Below are 17,768 nucleotides of genomic sequence, written 5' to 3'. Positions count from 1 at the left end.
GTATAAGAAGCGAAATGTGAATTCGTTTCCACGTAAGCAATCAATCCAAGCGTTTTCGTGATCCTCTGAACGGAGGATTTATCGCAGTTCAGATAATTAATGAAGTTTTAAACTAGCGTTAGCTATTTCCATCGAATTGTCGATATTGTCATAGTTACATCTTGATCTTCAATTCGATATTTCAAAAAATAATTTTTCATTTAAGATTAAATACCTACTTTAAACAGCCCGAAATGCATTTGAAAGTGGCTAGCCACTACGGGCCAACTAGTAAATAAATAAATAACATACATAATTCCTTTTCACTTCACCACAGATGAATGTACAACCGACCAAGTATACGGGCCTGATCGCGGACCTGATGCCCAACATACGGTTGATGCAGGGCTTCGGTCACTTTCTGTTCCGCTACGTTACCGGTCCGATATTGATACGGAAGCTGTTCTCCTGGTGGAATTTGGTAATGATTCTGCTGCAATTCTTCGCCATCGTTGGCAATCTGGTGCTCAATACGGATGACGTAAACGAACTGACGGCCAATACGATCACGACTTTGTTCTTTACTCACTCTGTGACAAAGTTTATCTACTTTGCGGTCAATTCGGAAAGCTTCTATCGAACGCTGGGAGCGTGGAATCAGCCGAACGCCCATCCGCTGTTTGCCGAATCGGACGCCCGGTATCATTCGATTGCGTTGGCCAAAATGAGGAAGTTGCTTGTTATGGTGATGGTGACGACCATTCTCTCTGTCGTAGGTGAGTGCTAAAGTTGCTAATCAAACGAATTACAATAATTTGGCTCTGGTTGTGAACTCAAATTAGGCACCTTTTCCTTGAAATATGAAATACGATTATGATTTTTAATGTTGGGTACTTACTCTATGTAGATTACAAGCAGGCTAAAAAAAAGTGACTGAAGATTCTTACGTACGTGGGTTAAATTAATTACACTTCTCTTTCCGCTAACACCATTGGCGCTGGCATCAAATTAATTATACGCGCAGCTTGGATCACAATTACGTTCTTTGGTGACAGTGTGAAAAATGTCCTCGACAAGGAAACTAACGAAACGTACACAGTGGAAATCCCTCGCCTACCCATCAAAGCCTGGTACCCGTGGAATGCAATGGGCGGAGTGGCGTACGTATTTTCTTTTGTCTACCAGGCAAGTTTTTGTAGTATTACATTTGAATAATTAGTGTGATGTGTGGGTTTATCACTCCTTCTCTATCAGTTTTCCATCTACTGAATCTGCATATGTATTTTTCTCTTTTTCATATGTTTAATTACTCTCCCACTCTCATGTTTTCATTTCAACTATTTCACGATTTAATAACGACACTTTCTGGCAGGCATATTTTCTACTGTTCTCGATGTGCCAGGCCAACCTGGCCGATGTTCTGTTCTGCTCCTGGTTGCTCTTTGCCTGCGAACAACTGCAACATCTGAAGGTAATTGCTATTTGACTGCCACCCGGTGAGACTTTGTTTCGCCACAGCAAAAGGCGAGAAAAAAAATGATTTAAATCTTTATTATTCTCCATCCCGCTGCCGGTTCATTCGCGTTTCAGGGTATAATGCGCCCGCTGATGGAACTCTCGGCCTCGCTGGACACCTATCGGCCCAACTCGGCTGCTCTCTTTCGTGCCATTTCCGCCGGATCCAAGTCGGAACTGATTCTGAACGAAGGTGAGTGCTACGTTAAGGTGGAATATAAGATAGGTTTCGCGATAGGCCTAGCGAAACAGAATGGAAGTTCAGCTGGAATAAAACAAACTGAATTAAGTGACTGTCGAGGGAAAAAAATAATTCAAACCAGTCGTGCATTTTTAAATAACAAGTATTTGCATCAGCATTTGCATTTGCATTTGCATTTTCTAGCACCACCTCGCTAAAGACAATAATAAGAAAGAAGCCAAATCTATTCCTGCAGGATTCGACAACAGGTAGAATAACTTTGACTTGCTTTATTCTTTCCAGAAAAGGAACCGGAAACTAAGGACTTTGACTTGAGCGGTATCTACAGCTCTAAAGCGGATTGGGGTGCCCAATTTAGGGCCCCTTCGACATTGCAAACATTCGGCGATAACGGCATGAATGGGAATCCCAATGGGCTTACCCGTAAGCAGGAAATGATGGTCCGGAGCGCTATTAAGTACTGGGTAGAACGACACAAGCATGTGGTCAGGTTAGTGGAAACAATATTTCACCGCATAACATTTTGGTTGAGATTAGTATAATTTTTTTTTATATTTCCGTCCCCTTGAGGGTTGATGGTTTTCCTTATTTTTCGAGGAGTAAAACGCGACACAGAGAAGTAATCTTCTGCATTAATGTATAAAATGGTGGATATATCAAAAATCTACTGTCCATTGGCCTGCAGAATTACCGTAAATGTCAAAACAAAATTGTTTCTTCAAATGCTGCTCTTGTTGCTACAAAATAGATAAAAAAATATATTTGGCTAAACTTTGTTTTATAAATATTTTCTGACAGATTTTTACCGAAGCAGCAAGTGTATGGATAGGGCTAAAAACTAACAATACGTAGTTTCAAGATTTTATACTGAAATAATCTGGAAACTTTGAAATTCTGCCTTATTCACCATATTTCATCTACCTGACATGATTTTATACATAAAACAATTGATTCCTATGAAAATTTGCTCAATCTGTTTGTGAAAGTAGAAAACACATAAACATATTTGCGCCTGCAGGGGCGCAGTGAGGTGATACCTTTACCAAACTTAAAGCAACTCTTCCCTTGAATATTATTTACCATTTTCAAAAAAAAAAGTTTTGTCTCGAGTTTTTAGGGGTTAACACAAACTGTCACCAATTTTGTTGGCAAATTTCCGTTTGAGTTTATAGTGAACATACGGACGCAATAATGCAAAGTTCGCAATAAATTACCCACCCCTTTGAAAACTCTGCTTACGTCAGTTTGAAGTCTTCTTTTAGTTTATCAAAAAATAAATATATCTGGCAACATTTTTGTTGCCAATTCAGTAGAAATCTCAAAACCGACCTAAGCATAGAGGTTCACATATTACGAACACACACTATAGCGACCACTATTGTGGTGCGTAAAAAACTGGATACTGTTAAATATAATTGTAATGTATTATGTTTCTATAATATTATGCTATTTATTGAACAAAATAATTATCGATTTTTTTCTAAATAAAAAAATACCTTCATAATAATTATGTAAAAAAAGAGAAAAAAAATTCCTTGCAAAATGAAAATAGTTCAAAAATTCAAATAATTCTTCTTTTATTTCCAAAATTGCTATAATAATAATGTGTAAATTGGCATATTAACTTGTTCATCAGTGAAGGAGAATCAGCGCGAATTAAAATGCCATTATAGAGAGAAAAGCTCTTCAATGGCTGTGCGTTATCGCCAATGGTACTACGCCTAGATTGTATGCAGCTGCTGTAACGGCAACGGCTACAATTTTTGGCTACACTTCACAATGAGCGCCTGTTTGGAAGCTTAAGTTAAAGTTACATAAAAAAATAATAAGTAATGAATGTTAATTTATTCGAATTTATTTCACCGTTCTTGTTCAATTTTTGTTGCAGCTGCAGAATAAAGATGCGCAAAAAGCGAGTGACTAAGAACGATTTTTGTATGCCGCATTAAACATCTGCAATTTCGATGGTTCATTCAATTGTCTTATGTAGCATAGTGAATTGCATAGTATCACAGTATATGCACAGAGACAAATCTCTCATCTACTTACGACTTTGAAATTTCATTCTGCATGCCATTGCAAGAGCTTGGACACATGAGTGAACATTTAAAACTTCTCTGTCATATGGAGCAAAGTAAACATTCCATATAGAATTCTATTTTCAAATTCTCAAAAGCTGCAGCATTTGGAAAGTCATTATGTTTCAAAAACAATGGAGTTCTCAATCAAACGATGTTTTCGCATTACCTAAAGAAGTTCGTCTTATTATTAATAATTCTTCCAATTTTTTGCTTTATTTCGACAAATCGACAAATACCAAGTGATGAATGAAAAAATTGTAACTTCAGGATTAGAAATTCACTAGAATTTTTTCATCAAACTTCAGTTTCGATCAAACTTTGAATCGTGGTGTTGAAGGATGAGCGATCTATGAGAGCTCTTTCAGTAAAAGTTTTCTTTCAACTCCCTCTAATGCGAAGTTACGACAGACTATCTAAAATGTGACGGCCCCTCAGAGTTGTAATATGGAGTCGAGTTACGACATTTGAAATACATCCCGGTTCTGGAGAAACTCATATTAGGTGGTATTCGATTATTTTAGGCTATTTTCCAGCAACCAGAAGAAAATTCACCATCTTGGAATTCAAATTTGCATCTGAGGTTAATTTCTGGCCTCTGTTAATCATTCCGATTACAGAGATACCCATATTGAGTACTATTTGGTCATTTTAGGCTGTATTCCAGGAACAGAAAGTTGCGCAACAATGGATTACAAAGTTGTGTCTGGGGTCAATTTCAGATCTCTGCGTATCATCACGATTCCGAAAGTACTGAGCTGGATGGCACCATCTTGAACTTCAAAATGGCGTCTGGGGTCGATTTCCGGCCTCTGGATATCATTTCTGTTCCTACAATCCCATATTGGATGTTATTTGGCCTTGTTGGATCCCAGAATGTTACTTCAAGACGTAACTCTACGTCAACAAACTCCAAGTATGCCCTTAAATCTAGCGTATTTCTAGAGAATTTTCGGTTTGTGTTTGTGTGTGTGGTTTGGTTGGTCCTATGCAGAATGCCTCCTATCCCTACCACCACGTTGTACCGACTGAGATACGAGCAACCAAGGGAAGATCGGTGAACCGTTGGGAACTTTGTCATATGCTGACAGAAAAGGGAGAGCTGTTCTCCTCGAAAAGCAGCTTGCCTGAGCCTCTGTTCTCCATGCTAGGGGCGGCTCAAACAGCGTCTGATCCGGAGCGGACGGCTGAATTACGAAATGCGACGACGAAATAAGGACAACGATTGAAAGCTCGGTACATGGAACTGTAGATCGCTTAACACCCCGGGTGGCGACCGGATTCTGCTGGATCAGCTAGAACCCCGCCACTTCGACATCGTTGCGCTCCAGGAGCTTTGCCGGAAAGAAGAGAAGATACGGAGGATTTGTGGCCGCAGGGCACAGTACTACCAGAGCGGCGGCACAACCAATGCGCTGGATACCGGCTTGATAGTGCTGGGCAGGATATAGAGTCGTGCGATCAAGTGGCAAGCGATCAGCGACAGGTTGAATTTGTTGAGAATAATAGGCCGGTTCTACAACTACACTATCCCTAATGTAGTGTACAAGACCTGGTGTAGAGAAAGAAGCGTTCTACGCACAGCTGGAGAAGCTCTACGATAGCTGCTCGCGTAGAGACATCAAGACTCTCAGAACGCTCTGATCGGTAGGAAAGACATATACAAACCGGTGATCAGCCCGCACAGCCTGCACACCGTGACAAACGATAACGACCAGCGATGCGTCAACTTCGTAGCTTCCTTCTTCTTCGAAAGACATCCACAAAACCGCCTGGAGACTACCTGACCAATTTAACCATGTTCTCATCGACGGCCGGTTCTTCTCAGACATTAAAAACGTACGCACCAATCGTGATGCAGATATTGGTTCGAACCACTACCTAGTTGCGGTAACGTTGCGCTCACGAATGTCGACCGTATACCAAGCGCGACATCGCCGAACTCCGCGGCTTAACATCAAGGAGCTCCGGGACCCCCGGACTGCGGAGGAATACGCGCAACAGCTCGAAGCGGTACTACCCACGGCAGAAGGGCTTGGCGCATCGCCTATCGAGGAGACGACACTAGGAGTGGAAGCACCGAGTGGCAGAAACGACTGGTATGACGGGAAGTGCGAGACAGTGGTGAATGAGACGAACCGGACCTGGGCGATATACCTGGACAGGTCAACAAGTGAGAACAAGGCCAATTATAAACGGGCACGGAACGACATGACCACGATTTTCAGACGAAAAAAGCGCCAACAAGAGGATCGTGAACATGAAGAGCTGGAGCAGTTGTACCGTGCCAGTGATACGCGAAAGTTCCATGAGAAGGTAAACCAGTCTCGCAAAAGCCATGTGCTGGAAAGAGTACTTCGATGGACACCTGAATGGCGATACTGTGAACAGAAGCGGAGCAGTACGAGCCCTCGCGATGTTCATGAAGTTCTTTGTGAGATCGGGAAGCTGAAAACCAACAAAGTTGCAGGCTAAGATGGAGAGGCGCTGGCTAGAGCGCTGCAATGGGCCATATCCAAGATTTGGAAGGAGGAAAACTGCCAGATGAGTGCATGGAGGGAGTCTTTTGCCCCATCTACAATAAGGGCGACATGCTGGAGTGCCGCAACTATCGCGGTATCTCGCTAATCAATGCCGCCTACAAAATACTCTCACAGATCCTGTTCCATCGTCTATCACCTTTAACCAGAAGTTTCGTGGGCCAATACCAAGCGGATTTAATGGGAGCCCGTGCCACCATGGACCAGATCTTCTCGATCCGACAGATCTTACAGAAATCCACTGATCAAGGCCACCATGGCGCGCAAGTGATGTGCTGCGTGCGTGTTTCGGGGATACTTTCGAGCCCCTTTGAATCGTGCAGAGGGTAGAGACAAGGTGTTGGACCTTCTTATTCGCTGTTTAACATCGCCCTTGAGGGTGTGATCTGAAGACGAGCATCGACACGAGGGGCACGATTTTCACAAGGTCTGTCCAACTTCTGGGCTTCGCGGATGACTTTGACATCATAACACGTAACTTTGCGACGGCGGAGGAAACTTACGCCCGACTGAAAGCTGAAGCCGGACGAATCGAACTGCGAATTAATACGTCGAAAACAAAATACATGCGAGCGAGAGGCAACATCAGCCTGCCAACTCAAGTCTCAGTAGACGGTTACAAGCTTCAGATGATCGACGAGTTGGTGTATTAAAGGTCACTGGTGATCGCCGACAATAACACTAGCAAAGAGATCCAGAGAGGCATCCAGGCTGGAAATCGCGCCTACTTTTCACTGCGGAGGACACTTTGATCGAATTGAGTGCGACGACGCACGAAGTTGACGCCCTGATAAGACCTCTACGGAATCGAGACAACAACGCTTCTTGCGGAGGACCTTAACGTCCTTGGAGTTTTCGAACGGAAGGTGCTGCGGACTATCTACGGTGAAGTACGAACGGACGACGGAGAATGGCGAAGGCGCATGAACCACGAGCTGCACGCGCTACTTGGACAGTCAATAGCTTGCGGTGAGCCAGTCACTTCGTAAGGATGCCGAACGACAACCCTGTGAAATCACTTCTCTTCAGCAACCCTGCCGGCACCAGGAATAGAGGGGCGCAGCGTGGACGATGGCTCGACCGGATCTATGGAGGTTTGCGGGTGGAACTGGCGAAACATAGCCCAAAACCGAACAACATGGCGACAACTTCTCGATACAACACGAGCCACCACGACTCTCGTCTGATTGGTAAGGTAAGGTGTGTGATATGAATTTTCCGAATACTTGTCAACCTACTTATTTTCAACAAAACGAGAAAATTTCTCTTCGAGTAACCTATGGCTGCATTTTCGCTTCCTTCGAAAAGATTCTTCCGGCAATATGTTTTGTCAGCCGATGCATTCAACAACATTTTTACTATTTTATCGTTGATCTATTGTGAGATATGCCCGGGTGTCTGCTGTATCCCGCACATCTATAATCAGCAATACCGCTATTGAGCAGTGGCATGCTTATTATTATTTTTTATCAGTGCTTGTGTGTAATATGCTACCCTTTCTTTTATACGCTTACTGTTCTCCTATACCGAGCCTCGTTCCTCCTGCCAAATATAACCAATTATAATTCCCTGGAGATGTTTCGTCGTGCGTCCTTCTGGCCAGTTTTATTGATAAGAGGGACTTCTTTTTGATAAGAGGAATTCACACAAAGGTATAATTCTACTAAGATTCGAATCCGCTCCGCTTGACAAAGCAGACTCTGCAACCTTGCGGCTACGCAGCACCTCATGCTACCCGGATACCAATCAGAGCAAACGAAATTTGCGTTTCAACAAGGATTGACCATTTTCAATAGTATAGTTGCTTGCCAAATTGAGGCTTGATAATTTTCAAGGTTTGATTATGCGGTAACTTAATTTTTATACAGATAATAAAAGCTGTTTGGGTGTTGCATATAACTGAAGGAAAAGATAATTCGGTACGTTATGAGGCATGAAGGTAAAGGCAAGTTTGTAACTATTCCATCATTTAAAATAAAGTGTAATTAATTTAAGAGAAAATATTAACTCTTCAATTAGGCTTTTAATTAGGCATTCAATTTATCCTGAAAAGGAAAAGGACAATTTGCTGTTCAATTCAACATCGGATAAGATGCTGATCACATCTTTGTGTTATTACTGACATTGCGAATTAGGTATTCCTCGTGATAGATAACACAGTGAAAAGCTGTTTGAACACACAAAACTAGACTACTGATGCTGCCCGCTACCGCACAAAGACAGCGTTTTACTAAAGGAAGTGCCGCTGCATAAACTGGTGCCGCCACTATCGATACCGATACCCGCTGCAACTGCTGCTGCTATCCGTTGCCACAGCTACTGCTGCTATTCGCTGCTGCTGCTGCTGCTGCTGCTGTTGTAAGAACTGTTGGACGCGCTGTCTAGAACTAATATAAGTAGTTTCGGCTGAAACGGGCTCTTACATAGACCATTCCGAGTTACTAGGTCTATAATTCTGTCGATCGTGCTTGTGAAAGTAATCATTAGGGACAGTGGTAAATCGCGATTTCGCGGAAGCCGCGAATCCCGCTAAATTTAGCATCGGCCGCGAAATTACCAAAAATCCGCCAAAAACCAGCAACACGGACAAATCTAAAGAATAATGGGAACCTCGATGACAACGGGAGGCCTTTTCCTACGCAACCAATAAGATGGAATAGTACTACTGATTTTGTTAGCCTGGGTTGAATTGTTTTCGGACGGTTCGGTTACTAGATCCTCTTCGAGCAAAGAATTTGGCGATTGGAGACCTGCGTGATAGAGTTCCGGAGTGTGCAAAATCGAAGCTGAAAAATGTACCTACTTAGTTCAAGTGGTAAACATTTTTGCATTTCTAAAAATACGCAACAGTGAGATTGACATTATGATTTTGGTAAGTATTCGAAACGCGGACGGTTTCTTGAGCTTTTCGGTTGGTAAACTCGGTAGATGCGGAATGCAGCGTGAGTCAGAATAACATGAATAATACGTGCCTGCCGACACCAAAATATGGTTGAAGACAATTTGACAGTAGTCCGTTCCTGCGAAGAATCATGAACCGTCCGGTTAAATTACCGTATATTAAATGGACAAAAACAGTTTTTTTTTTGTTTTTACCCAAAAAAGCACTTCATTTGGCGTTTTCTAAAGAAAAGGTTGCCGCGAAATTACCGCGATATCTAAATAAATATTTTATCACCCGCGAATTTTCAGCTTTTTTGCCGCGAATTACCACTGTCTCTAGTAATCATATAAAGACCAATCAAAAGTCAAATTTTGCGTTTTGACGAAGCTTAACAATTTTCAATAGTATAATAGATCGAGTGGTAAAATTACAATTTTCTGAATTTGGGGGGAATATTAGAAGATTTTCCAATCGATTACTGCAAGAACGGAAGAAATCTGTCGAAAACCAACCGATTCATTAACATTTGAATTTGGACATACATTTCACTTTTTCCGGTTTTAGATTTTTATTTGACATTGAAATAATTATATTTGTGTTTACCCTTAATTTACACATTCGAAACTACTAGTACTACTACTACATTCACAAGACAGATGTCCTTTGTGTGAGAAGAATCACCATGAATCATGCCTTTGTAAGTCAGATGACTTACTTTTACTTTCTTACTTTTGTTGGTTAACGAGCCGTTCCCCGATCTAGGCCCGAACGACTTAAGCAGGTATTAGACGACGCAAATATTTGCTTTTTTTGGTACGATTTTTATTTGCACAAAATAAAATATTTATGAACAAAAAGCAAATATTTGCCTCGTCTAATACCTGCTTTAGAGATGTCCAGCTTATTCTGCTTTGGGCAGCCGTTCTTCAGTCTTCTCGTACACCAGCAGATCGTGCATCTTCTTCCACCGCGCACATCCACCGAGTGCGAGGCCTACCACGGAGTCGGAGGCCTCTTCCTGGTTTTCTACTGAAGATAGTTTTGGAAATTCTCTCGTCAGGCATTCTGGCTACCTGTCCAGCCCACTGAAGTTTGTTCCGCTGTATTACCTTCACTAAAACAGCATGTTTGTATACCTGGTACAACTCGTGATTCGTTCGTCTGCGCCACACTTCATCTTCCAGTTTACCGCCAAGTATCGATCGCTATACGCTCAAAAACTCCGAGCAGTCGTCGATCAGCTTCCTTCAGCGTCCATGCTTCATGCCCGTAAAGGGCCTCCGAAAGTATCAGCGTCCGTAGTCAGATGGTATTGCGTGAAACTATGGATTCCTCCATATCTCTTAAAGATTTCCCCATACGCATTTTTCCTGAAACTTTCAAATTATTCACGATCAAAATATACCTAGTAATTTCCCTGGTAGATTCCAGTTTCATTAGTTTATCAGATGGTTTACGGACCCGAATGACGGAGGTTCTTAAAATAAATAAATAATAAATAAATAATAAATCAGATGATTTTAATCAAAATACGAGTAAATTTACAACCACAATAGACACTACTAAAACTGCAGTACGACGATCCACAACCAGGGTTGCAAATTTTCACTGTCAGTGATAGATTCTTAGTTGAAACTGAATACTACGAATATCAGTATCAACACGATTGAGCTGACAGTGATAATTGCTTCCAGCGCCAATCAGTTGACAATGGTAATTACAGTGATTTCGCACACGCTATGCTGCTCTAGCGATGTTTTTGCGGTGTAGGATGATGGTGCCTACCTACTCCATTGACTTCATGCAATATATTGGCTCAGAAAAATAATTTCGATAATAATTAAGATGCATCATTTATATGACTGACATGATTATTGACTGATAGTTGACAAGGATGACACTCAATATCAGTTTGAAGTGAGTGAGAGTGAAACTGCTGTTGGATCATTTTCATTTTTCTGTGTCGAAATTTCGCAACACTGTCCACAACCCTGATAATAATGAGACAGAGACGAAACCCAATCCAATATACACTTTCCACTTTTCTACTTGATTTTGTTGCAAAAAGACGCAAACTGAACTAAATGTCCTTAGTATAACGGAAGTTAGCTCTCAAAACCCTACTTGGGCTGTCAAGGTAATTACTGTGCAACAAATAATTGTAGTTAATTTTGCTGTAACTATTATGAACTGGGGATATTTTTGCTTTTGATAATTTAAATACAGTTCCTTTGTTTTGAAGTAGAATACTTCTCTCAGGAAGTTCGGCTACATAGGGATGTGAAATGAAAATCTAAAACCGGAAAAAGTGAAAAATATGTCCAATTTCAAATGCTAATAAATCGGTTAGTATTCGATGGATTTCCTTCGTTCTTGCAGCAATAGATTGGAAAATCTTCTAAGATTCGTCCCAGAATAAGATAATTGTAATTTTATTATTCACACTATTGTACTATTGAAAATAGTCAAGCCTTGTCAAAAAGAAAAATTCGACCTCTGATTGGTCGTTATATGCTTGCTTCCCAAGCACGGTCGACAGAATCATATACCTTGCAATTGAAAACATGCTATTTGGCCTATATAAGAGCCTGTTTCAGCCGGAGCCGCTCATAATAGTTCTAGACAGCGACAACAGCAGTCGTCCTTCCTTAGCAGCAGCACTAGCTCTGTGGTTGGTCACCACGTCTCAGGAGCAGCGCGGTTTTTCTCAGCGTGTGTACAGCGACAACAGCAGTCGTCCTTTCTTAGCAGCAGCACTAGCCCTGTGGTTGGTCACCACGTCTCAGGAGCAGCGCTGTTTTTCTCAGCGTGTGTCGCCAGACAGCCATTATTCCCCCCGCGTTGGGGCAGCATGAAGATTGCATGAAATCCAATTTTGGAAATCAAAATGCCTTTTTGAAGGCAAATAAACAAGTCATTGAAAGTTAATAAATTTTGTCAACGCAAGCAAGTATTCTGTGTTGCATCCTAGCAATTTAAATTTGTCGCACCCGTCTAATTTACTGAATGTGAAATAGCTTCCACAGTGCATGTTGTCCATGTATCTTAATTCCCCCAGTGTTAGGGCAGCTCAAAGGTTGTAATTAGCAACCGATTTTGAACAGCAAAATGCTTTTTTCAAGGCAAATAAAAAAATAATTGAAGGTTAATAATTTTCTGGCATCAACACAAGCAGACATTCTGTGCGGGATGCAATCAAATTATGTTGTAGTTGTCTAATTTTCACTTTATTTAGTAAACACCCCACTGTAGGGGCAGCGCAAAGGCTGCGATCAGCATAACCGACATTGAATAATAAACTGCCCTGTTAGAACGCATTCACAAAAGCAGTTAGTTCGACTATGCAGAGCTAATATGAAGTCGATTCAATCAATCAGCATAAACAGAATTTCGTCGTCTCCCAGCTGCCAAGTTGCAACATGATGCAACACGCAACAGCGAGCAAACGAAATCGCTTGATGTTACAAACCGCAATAAGATACGGGTTAAAACCGTTGCGTGTGTGAGAGCGCCATCGGTGTTTATTCGCTGGACACACTATCTACTGTCTACTGAACGCAATAATCTGCTTACATGCGACATGGGGACGGGAACATTTTCTTCAACCAAGCTGCACAACACGACACCAAACATGTTATTTTGTTGCTTCAATGAGAGTGCTATCGGTCCGGCTCGACAGAATGTTCACAAGAAATCATTTTTGTGCATCCGTGCTACGAAACTGAGGAAAAACTTTAGAAACTGAAAAAAGAGGTGGAGCTTATCAAATGATCGCTCTGAACCAGAATGAAGTCACACATATTCTTCAAGTTATATCATTCCACCACGTACGTAAAATAATTCATTCCTATTTTCATCCCTATTTAAGAGCCTGTTTTAGTCGAAGCCGCTCATAGTAGTTCTGAACAGCGACGACAGCAGTCCTCCCTTAGCAGCAGCGGGAGCGAGCAGTGGGTACATCGATAGCGGATAGCGGCCTCAACTGTGGCATGGCTGCGAATAAGCGTAGCAGTTTCAGCGGATCTCACCATCGATAGCAGCAGGGCCAGCAGATGCAGGTACGGTTGATACCAATGGCGGCCACAACTGTGGCATGGCTACGGATAGCGTTGCAGGTGCTCAGCAGTTGGGCCAGCGTATAGCGGCCACAACTGTGGCATGGCTATGCATAGCGTAGCTGTTGCAGCGGGTATATCAGCATCGATAGTAGCAGGGTCAGCTGATGCAACGACACTCCCTTCACTAAAATGCTGTTTCAGTGTGGTAGCGGGAAGCATCAGCAGCAGGCTTGCTAAAGTGAATACATCAGCCAGCAACTTTCTCTAAGGCCCCTGCCATAGTAGACGCGAAAAGCGGCGCGAACCGATTCGCTCGGCCGTAGGTTGATGTACAGCTCTACTGATGGCTGTACATTAACCTACAGCTGAGCGAATCGGTTCGCGTCGCTTTTCGCGTCTATTATGGCAGAGGCCTAATGGGAAAGTTGTATCAGTTTGTTCAGAAGAATATTATTGTCGGTAATATTACAGAGATGCGATTGCGTAAATCCGATTTTGAGTTGAACAATTGTTCTTTTGAGAACAAATAACACACTTATTTGAAGAGTTAATAGCTTTTGGTGCCAATAGCAGTATAGTGACAGCCTCAGCGGTAGATGCAGATGCAGCCGGTACTTCCCTGAGGCCGATGTCAATCAATGTAACACAGAGATGTAAGATAAACACTACATCCTATGATAAATTGAACAATTGTCCTTATTAGGACAACAAATGAATTAATTAAGATTTAATTTTGAATTAGAATACTTCTCTCAGGAAGTTCGGCTACATAGGGATGTAAAATGAAAATCTAAAACTGAAAAAAGTGAGAAAAATTTCAAATGCTAATAAATCGGTTAGTTTTCGATGGATTTCCTTCGTTTTTGCAGCAATCGATTAGAAAATCTTCTAAGATTCCTACCAAATGCATGAAATTGCAATTTAATCATTCGAACTATTGTACTATTGAAAACTCTTAAGCCTTGTCAAAACACAAAATTCGACCTCTGATTGGTCGTTATACCGCGCTTTCCCAAGCACGGTCGGCAGAGTCATGGACCTAGTAAATTGGGAATGCATCATTTGGCCTATATAAGAGCTTCATCAGATAATAAACAAACATTTCATCGGATATTAAATTGAACAACTCAAATTTGAAGAACACAAATGATTATTTGAAGAGTTAATATTTTCTCGTTTTGCGCTATAATCCAAAGTTAATTATCTTCATCTACATGCATACTCTGACTATTATTACGTGTTTGCGTCGCTTAGTGTTTGGCTGCGGTCATGCAGAACGCAAATAACGGCGCGATGCGATTCGGCAAGACGAAATCTGTTGAAATGTATACCTCTACTTCGCCTTAAAAAGAGCTGTACATTTCACCACGGTAAGGCGAATCGCATCGCGCCGGCATTCGCGTTCTGCATAACCGTAGCCTTTGTTCCGTTCCCGTTTAATGATGTCGTATTAAATGTGCATATTACAATTCGGCAGCACTTCAACTTCTCATTTGCACAAAATTTTAAAATATCCAATGAACTTCATTCAAAATATTAGACAAAAAGAAATTACAATACTGCCAATGAACGGTCAACGTATATTTACTAGAAAAAAATTACTGACACGCAAGCAGCCAGGTTATCTTTCTTGTAAAAGTATTCTACTTCAACCTTGCGGTCGTGGCTTTGCATACAACCTTCTTGTGATTTTTTTCGATTCAACATCATTAACTGACTTTTTAATAATCCGTCACAGGTTCTCTGTTAGATTGAGATCAGGGCGTTTTTGTTTCATGAAACCATGTAATATTTTGCTTTACCATTTATCGCTCCACTCTACACGTTCATTAGCGAATTTTATTGGAGATGCTTTCGTATGAGCATACAACTTCTCTTGGCTACACAGCGAACTGTCTCTGAATTGCTTTGGAACTCAGTTGGACAGTCTTAGCTCATCTCTAACCTTCAATATGCTAAATATACTGCCTTAAATGGATCAATATATAGTTGTGGTGGGTTTCTGGGTACGTTCGGTTGCCAGACAAGGTTTGAAGTCACGGAGAGTATTTGAAATCAAAGTTTTTGATTTTCCCTGAAAAGCAGCCAAGAGAGAGATGGGTTTTCTCTTGATCGATCATTTATTGAATAAATGGAATAACCGACCATTGAAAGGAACAAATATACATTCACCAATGTACCTACTAATTGAAACTATTTTAAGATAACACAGGCGGTTGTTACTATAACTCCTCTCTATCGTTTATTTGGGCTCGTTGATTTGACAATCGCTCATGCTGTTTAGTTACGTTGTTTCTTTTTTGCAGTGTTTAACATCTGAAATTTTTATGCGTATCACAAATTTATGCACCACAAAATATTTGTAGGGATTTTGATAAATTACGAAAGCTTTTAATTAGATAAACTTAAACGGTATTGTGATTATACGATTAAAATTTTTAATCAGATGTACGCAGGCCGTTAAATGTTTTGCGTGAAATAATAAGGAGGTTGAATTCTTGCTTCGTGACGGCTGGTTGCGAATTCGCAAACATTTCTAAATAATTAATCACACCTAAAGGAAATTCTTCTCAAGATGTTGAAATTTTCTTTAAAGGGTAAACAGTACCTCAACCGTCAAGCCTCCACAAACCTTCTCACACTCTTCCAGACACTCAAGAGTAACATTTCGTGCTAAAATAAATAACGCGCACATGCTGACGTGCACGTTTAGCACTAGATCCGAAGCACCATCGCCGATTATCTTCGCTGAGCTACATAAACAATGATTTCGAGAATGAAGAGGATTTCCTTTTTGCGGCGCTGTCGTGGTTCTTCCGTTGAAAGCTCTACCGTATGTCCGTTGTGCTATTATTCAGCAAACTAACCATGTTCTTGCCGACGCTGCATACAAATATAGAGTTGCAAAACATCCACTTAAAGGGATGCCATGAATAAAAGTCAACTTGGGACTCGTTGTCACTACTGCAGCATCTCTAAGGCGGTACTTTTCCAAGCCGTTAATTTTGTTAGGCCACTTTGTATGACATTGCAAAATCTTGACGAAGTTCTATTATTGTGTTTCGGTTTGGTCAAACTGCTGACACTAATGATCCTTTTTAATATTTCGCTAGGTATTAACCGAAAGTGCTGTAACATTTCTTCAGAAACAATTTTCGAAAACATACTGTCAAAAGTTTTAAAAATCTAAAAAATATTTAAACAATGTTTCATCTATATGAACGTACAATGCATTCGTGCTCGTTAAATATTCCAATTGCACTCGATAGCCGTACTCAACACTTATTCGTGGGTTCTATCACACACGTTCTGTTTCGATTCCGTGTTACCGAAAATTTCCTCCTTCTTCACAGACTGGTATCGGCCATTGGCGACACGTACGGAGCGGCCCTTCTGCTGCACATGCTGACATCGACAATCAAGCTCACACTGCTGGCCTACCAAGCGACGAAAATCGACGGACTCAACGTGTACGGATTGACCGTTATCGGCTATTTGCTATACGCCCTCGCCCAGGTGTTCCTGTTTTGCATCTTCGGCAATCGACTTATTGAAGAGGTAATCTAATGAATGAACCGGTTCCATTTGGAACTGCCTAACTTGTCTGCAATCTAACTTTTTTGGATTGTGGTTGAGAATATGCGGGACTCATGCATGAATTTTCAATTTATTTCACTTACAGAGCTCATCGGTGATGGAGGCTGCCTACTCCTGCCACTGGTACGATGGGTCCGAGGAAGCCAAAACATTCGTACAAATCGTTTGTCAACAGTGCCAGAAAGCGATGACCATTTCGGGGGCTAAATTTTTCACCGTTTCTCTGGATCTGTTTGCTTCGGTAGGATCCAACCGTAAAAAGAGTAATCAAGCCATTTATTAGTGAATAACGACATGTGTTTTCAGGTTCTGGGAGCAGTTGTCACCTACTTCATGGTGCTGGTGCAGCTGAAGTAAGCTCCCTATAAGCGCTTACAGTACCTTAACAATGTTACCTATGATGCAATCAAAACGGCAATACATGACACAACATTAGGACTTGCTCTACAAGGTCTTACACTGAAGTTAAAATTAGGTTTAAAATGTAGAAATTTGTTGACTAGAAATTTGAAAGTGCTAATCAATCAAACTTTGTTGAAATATAATTGATGATAAACAGAAATAATATTTGGACATATGCCCCTATGTATTAAACCAGTTTTTAAAGCAACATGAGCAATGTTTATCTGACTATAGTTTATAATGAAATAGTATTTTTTCTGTGTGATATAAATAAATTCGCAATGCCCTTAAAGGACAGATTTGTAATTTGTTTTCTTCGTTGAAAAGAAAACGTAATTTCTATACATCAGTCGCGGGTTGTTTTTAGTAAGTGCAATTCATGTCGATATCTGTTTATCAGTTTTTGCTCGCTGTGATAATGTGAGAAAAAAATGGTTTAAAACATTCATCAGCTGCTAAACCTATTTGGCACACTTATTACTTTGCCACATGAAATTATCAGCAAATTGAGGC

At 41.1% G+C, this 17,768-nt stretch overlaps 1 protein-coding gene across 2 annotated transcripts in view; it reads left to right on the top strand.

Moving 5' to 3' along the window:
* LOC129732634 (odorant receptor coreceptor) overlaps positions 1 to 17,546 on the top strand; it is a 44,579-nt gene extending 27,033 nt beyond the window's left edge. For both annotated transcript variants that reach the window (XM_055693658.1, XM_055693659.1), the window contains exons 2-9: positions 317 to 755; positions 1,004 to 1,164; positions 1,352 to 1,450; positions 1,570 to 1,687; positions 1,979 to 2,186; positions 16,610 to 16,814; positions 16,939 to 17,094; positions 17,160 to 17,546. In XM_055693658.1, coding sequence (XP_055549633.1) covers positions 317 to 755; positions 1,004 to 1,164; positions 1,352 to 1,450; positions 1,570 to 1,687; positions 1,979 to 2,186; positions 16,610 to 16,814; positions 16,939 to 17,094; positions 17,160 to 17,210 — 1,437 coding nt within the window. In that variant the 3' untranslated portion in view covers positions 17,211 to 17,546. The remainder of the gene's footprint in view (positions 1 to 316; positions 756 to 1,003; positions 1,165 to 1,351; positions 1,451 to 1,569; positions 1,688 to 1,978; positions 2,187 to 16,609; positions 16,815 to 16,938; positions 17,095 to 17,159) is intronic.
* Positions 17,547 to 17,768: the final 222 nt, after the last annotated feature.

This window comes from Wyeomyia smithii, chromosome 3, assembly GCF_029784165.1.
Source record: "Wyeomyia smithii strain HCP4-BCI-WySm-NY-G18 chromosome 3, ASM2978416v1, whole genome shotgun sequence".
Classification (NCBI taxonomy): Eukaryota; Metazoa; Arthropoda; class Insecta; order Diptera; family Culicidae; genus Wyeomyia; species Wyeomyia smithii.
This window is presented reverse-complemented; position numbering and strand designations above follow the sequence as displayed.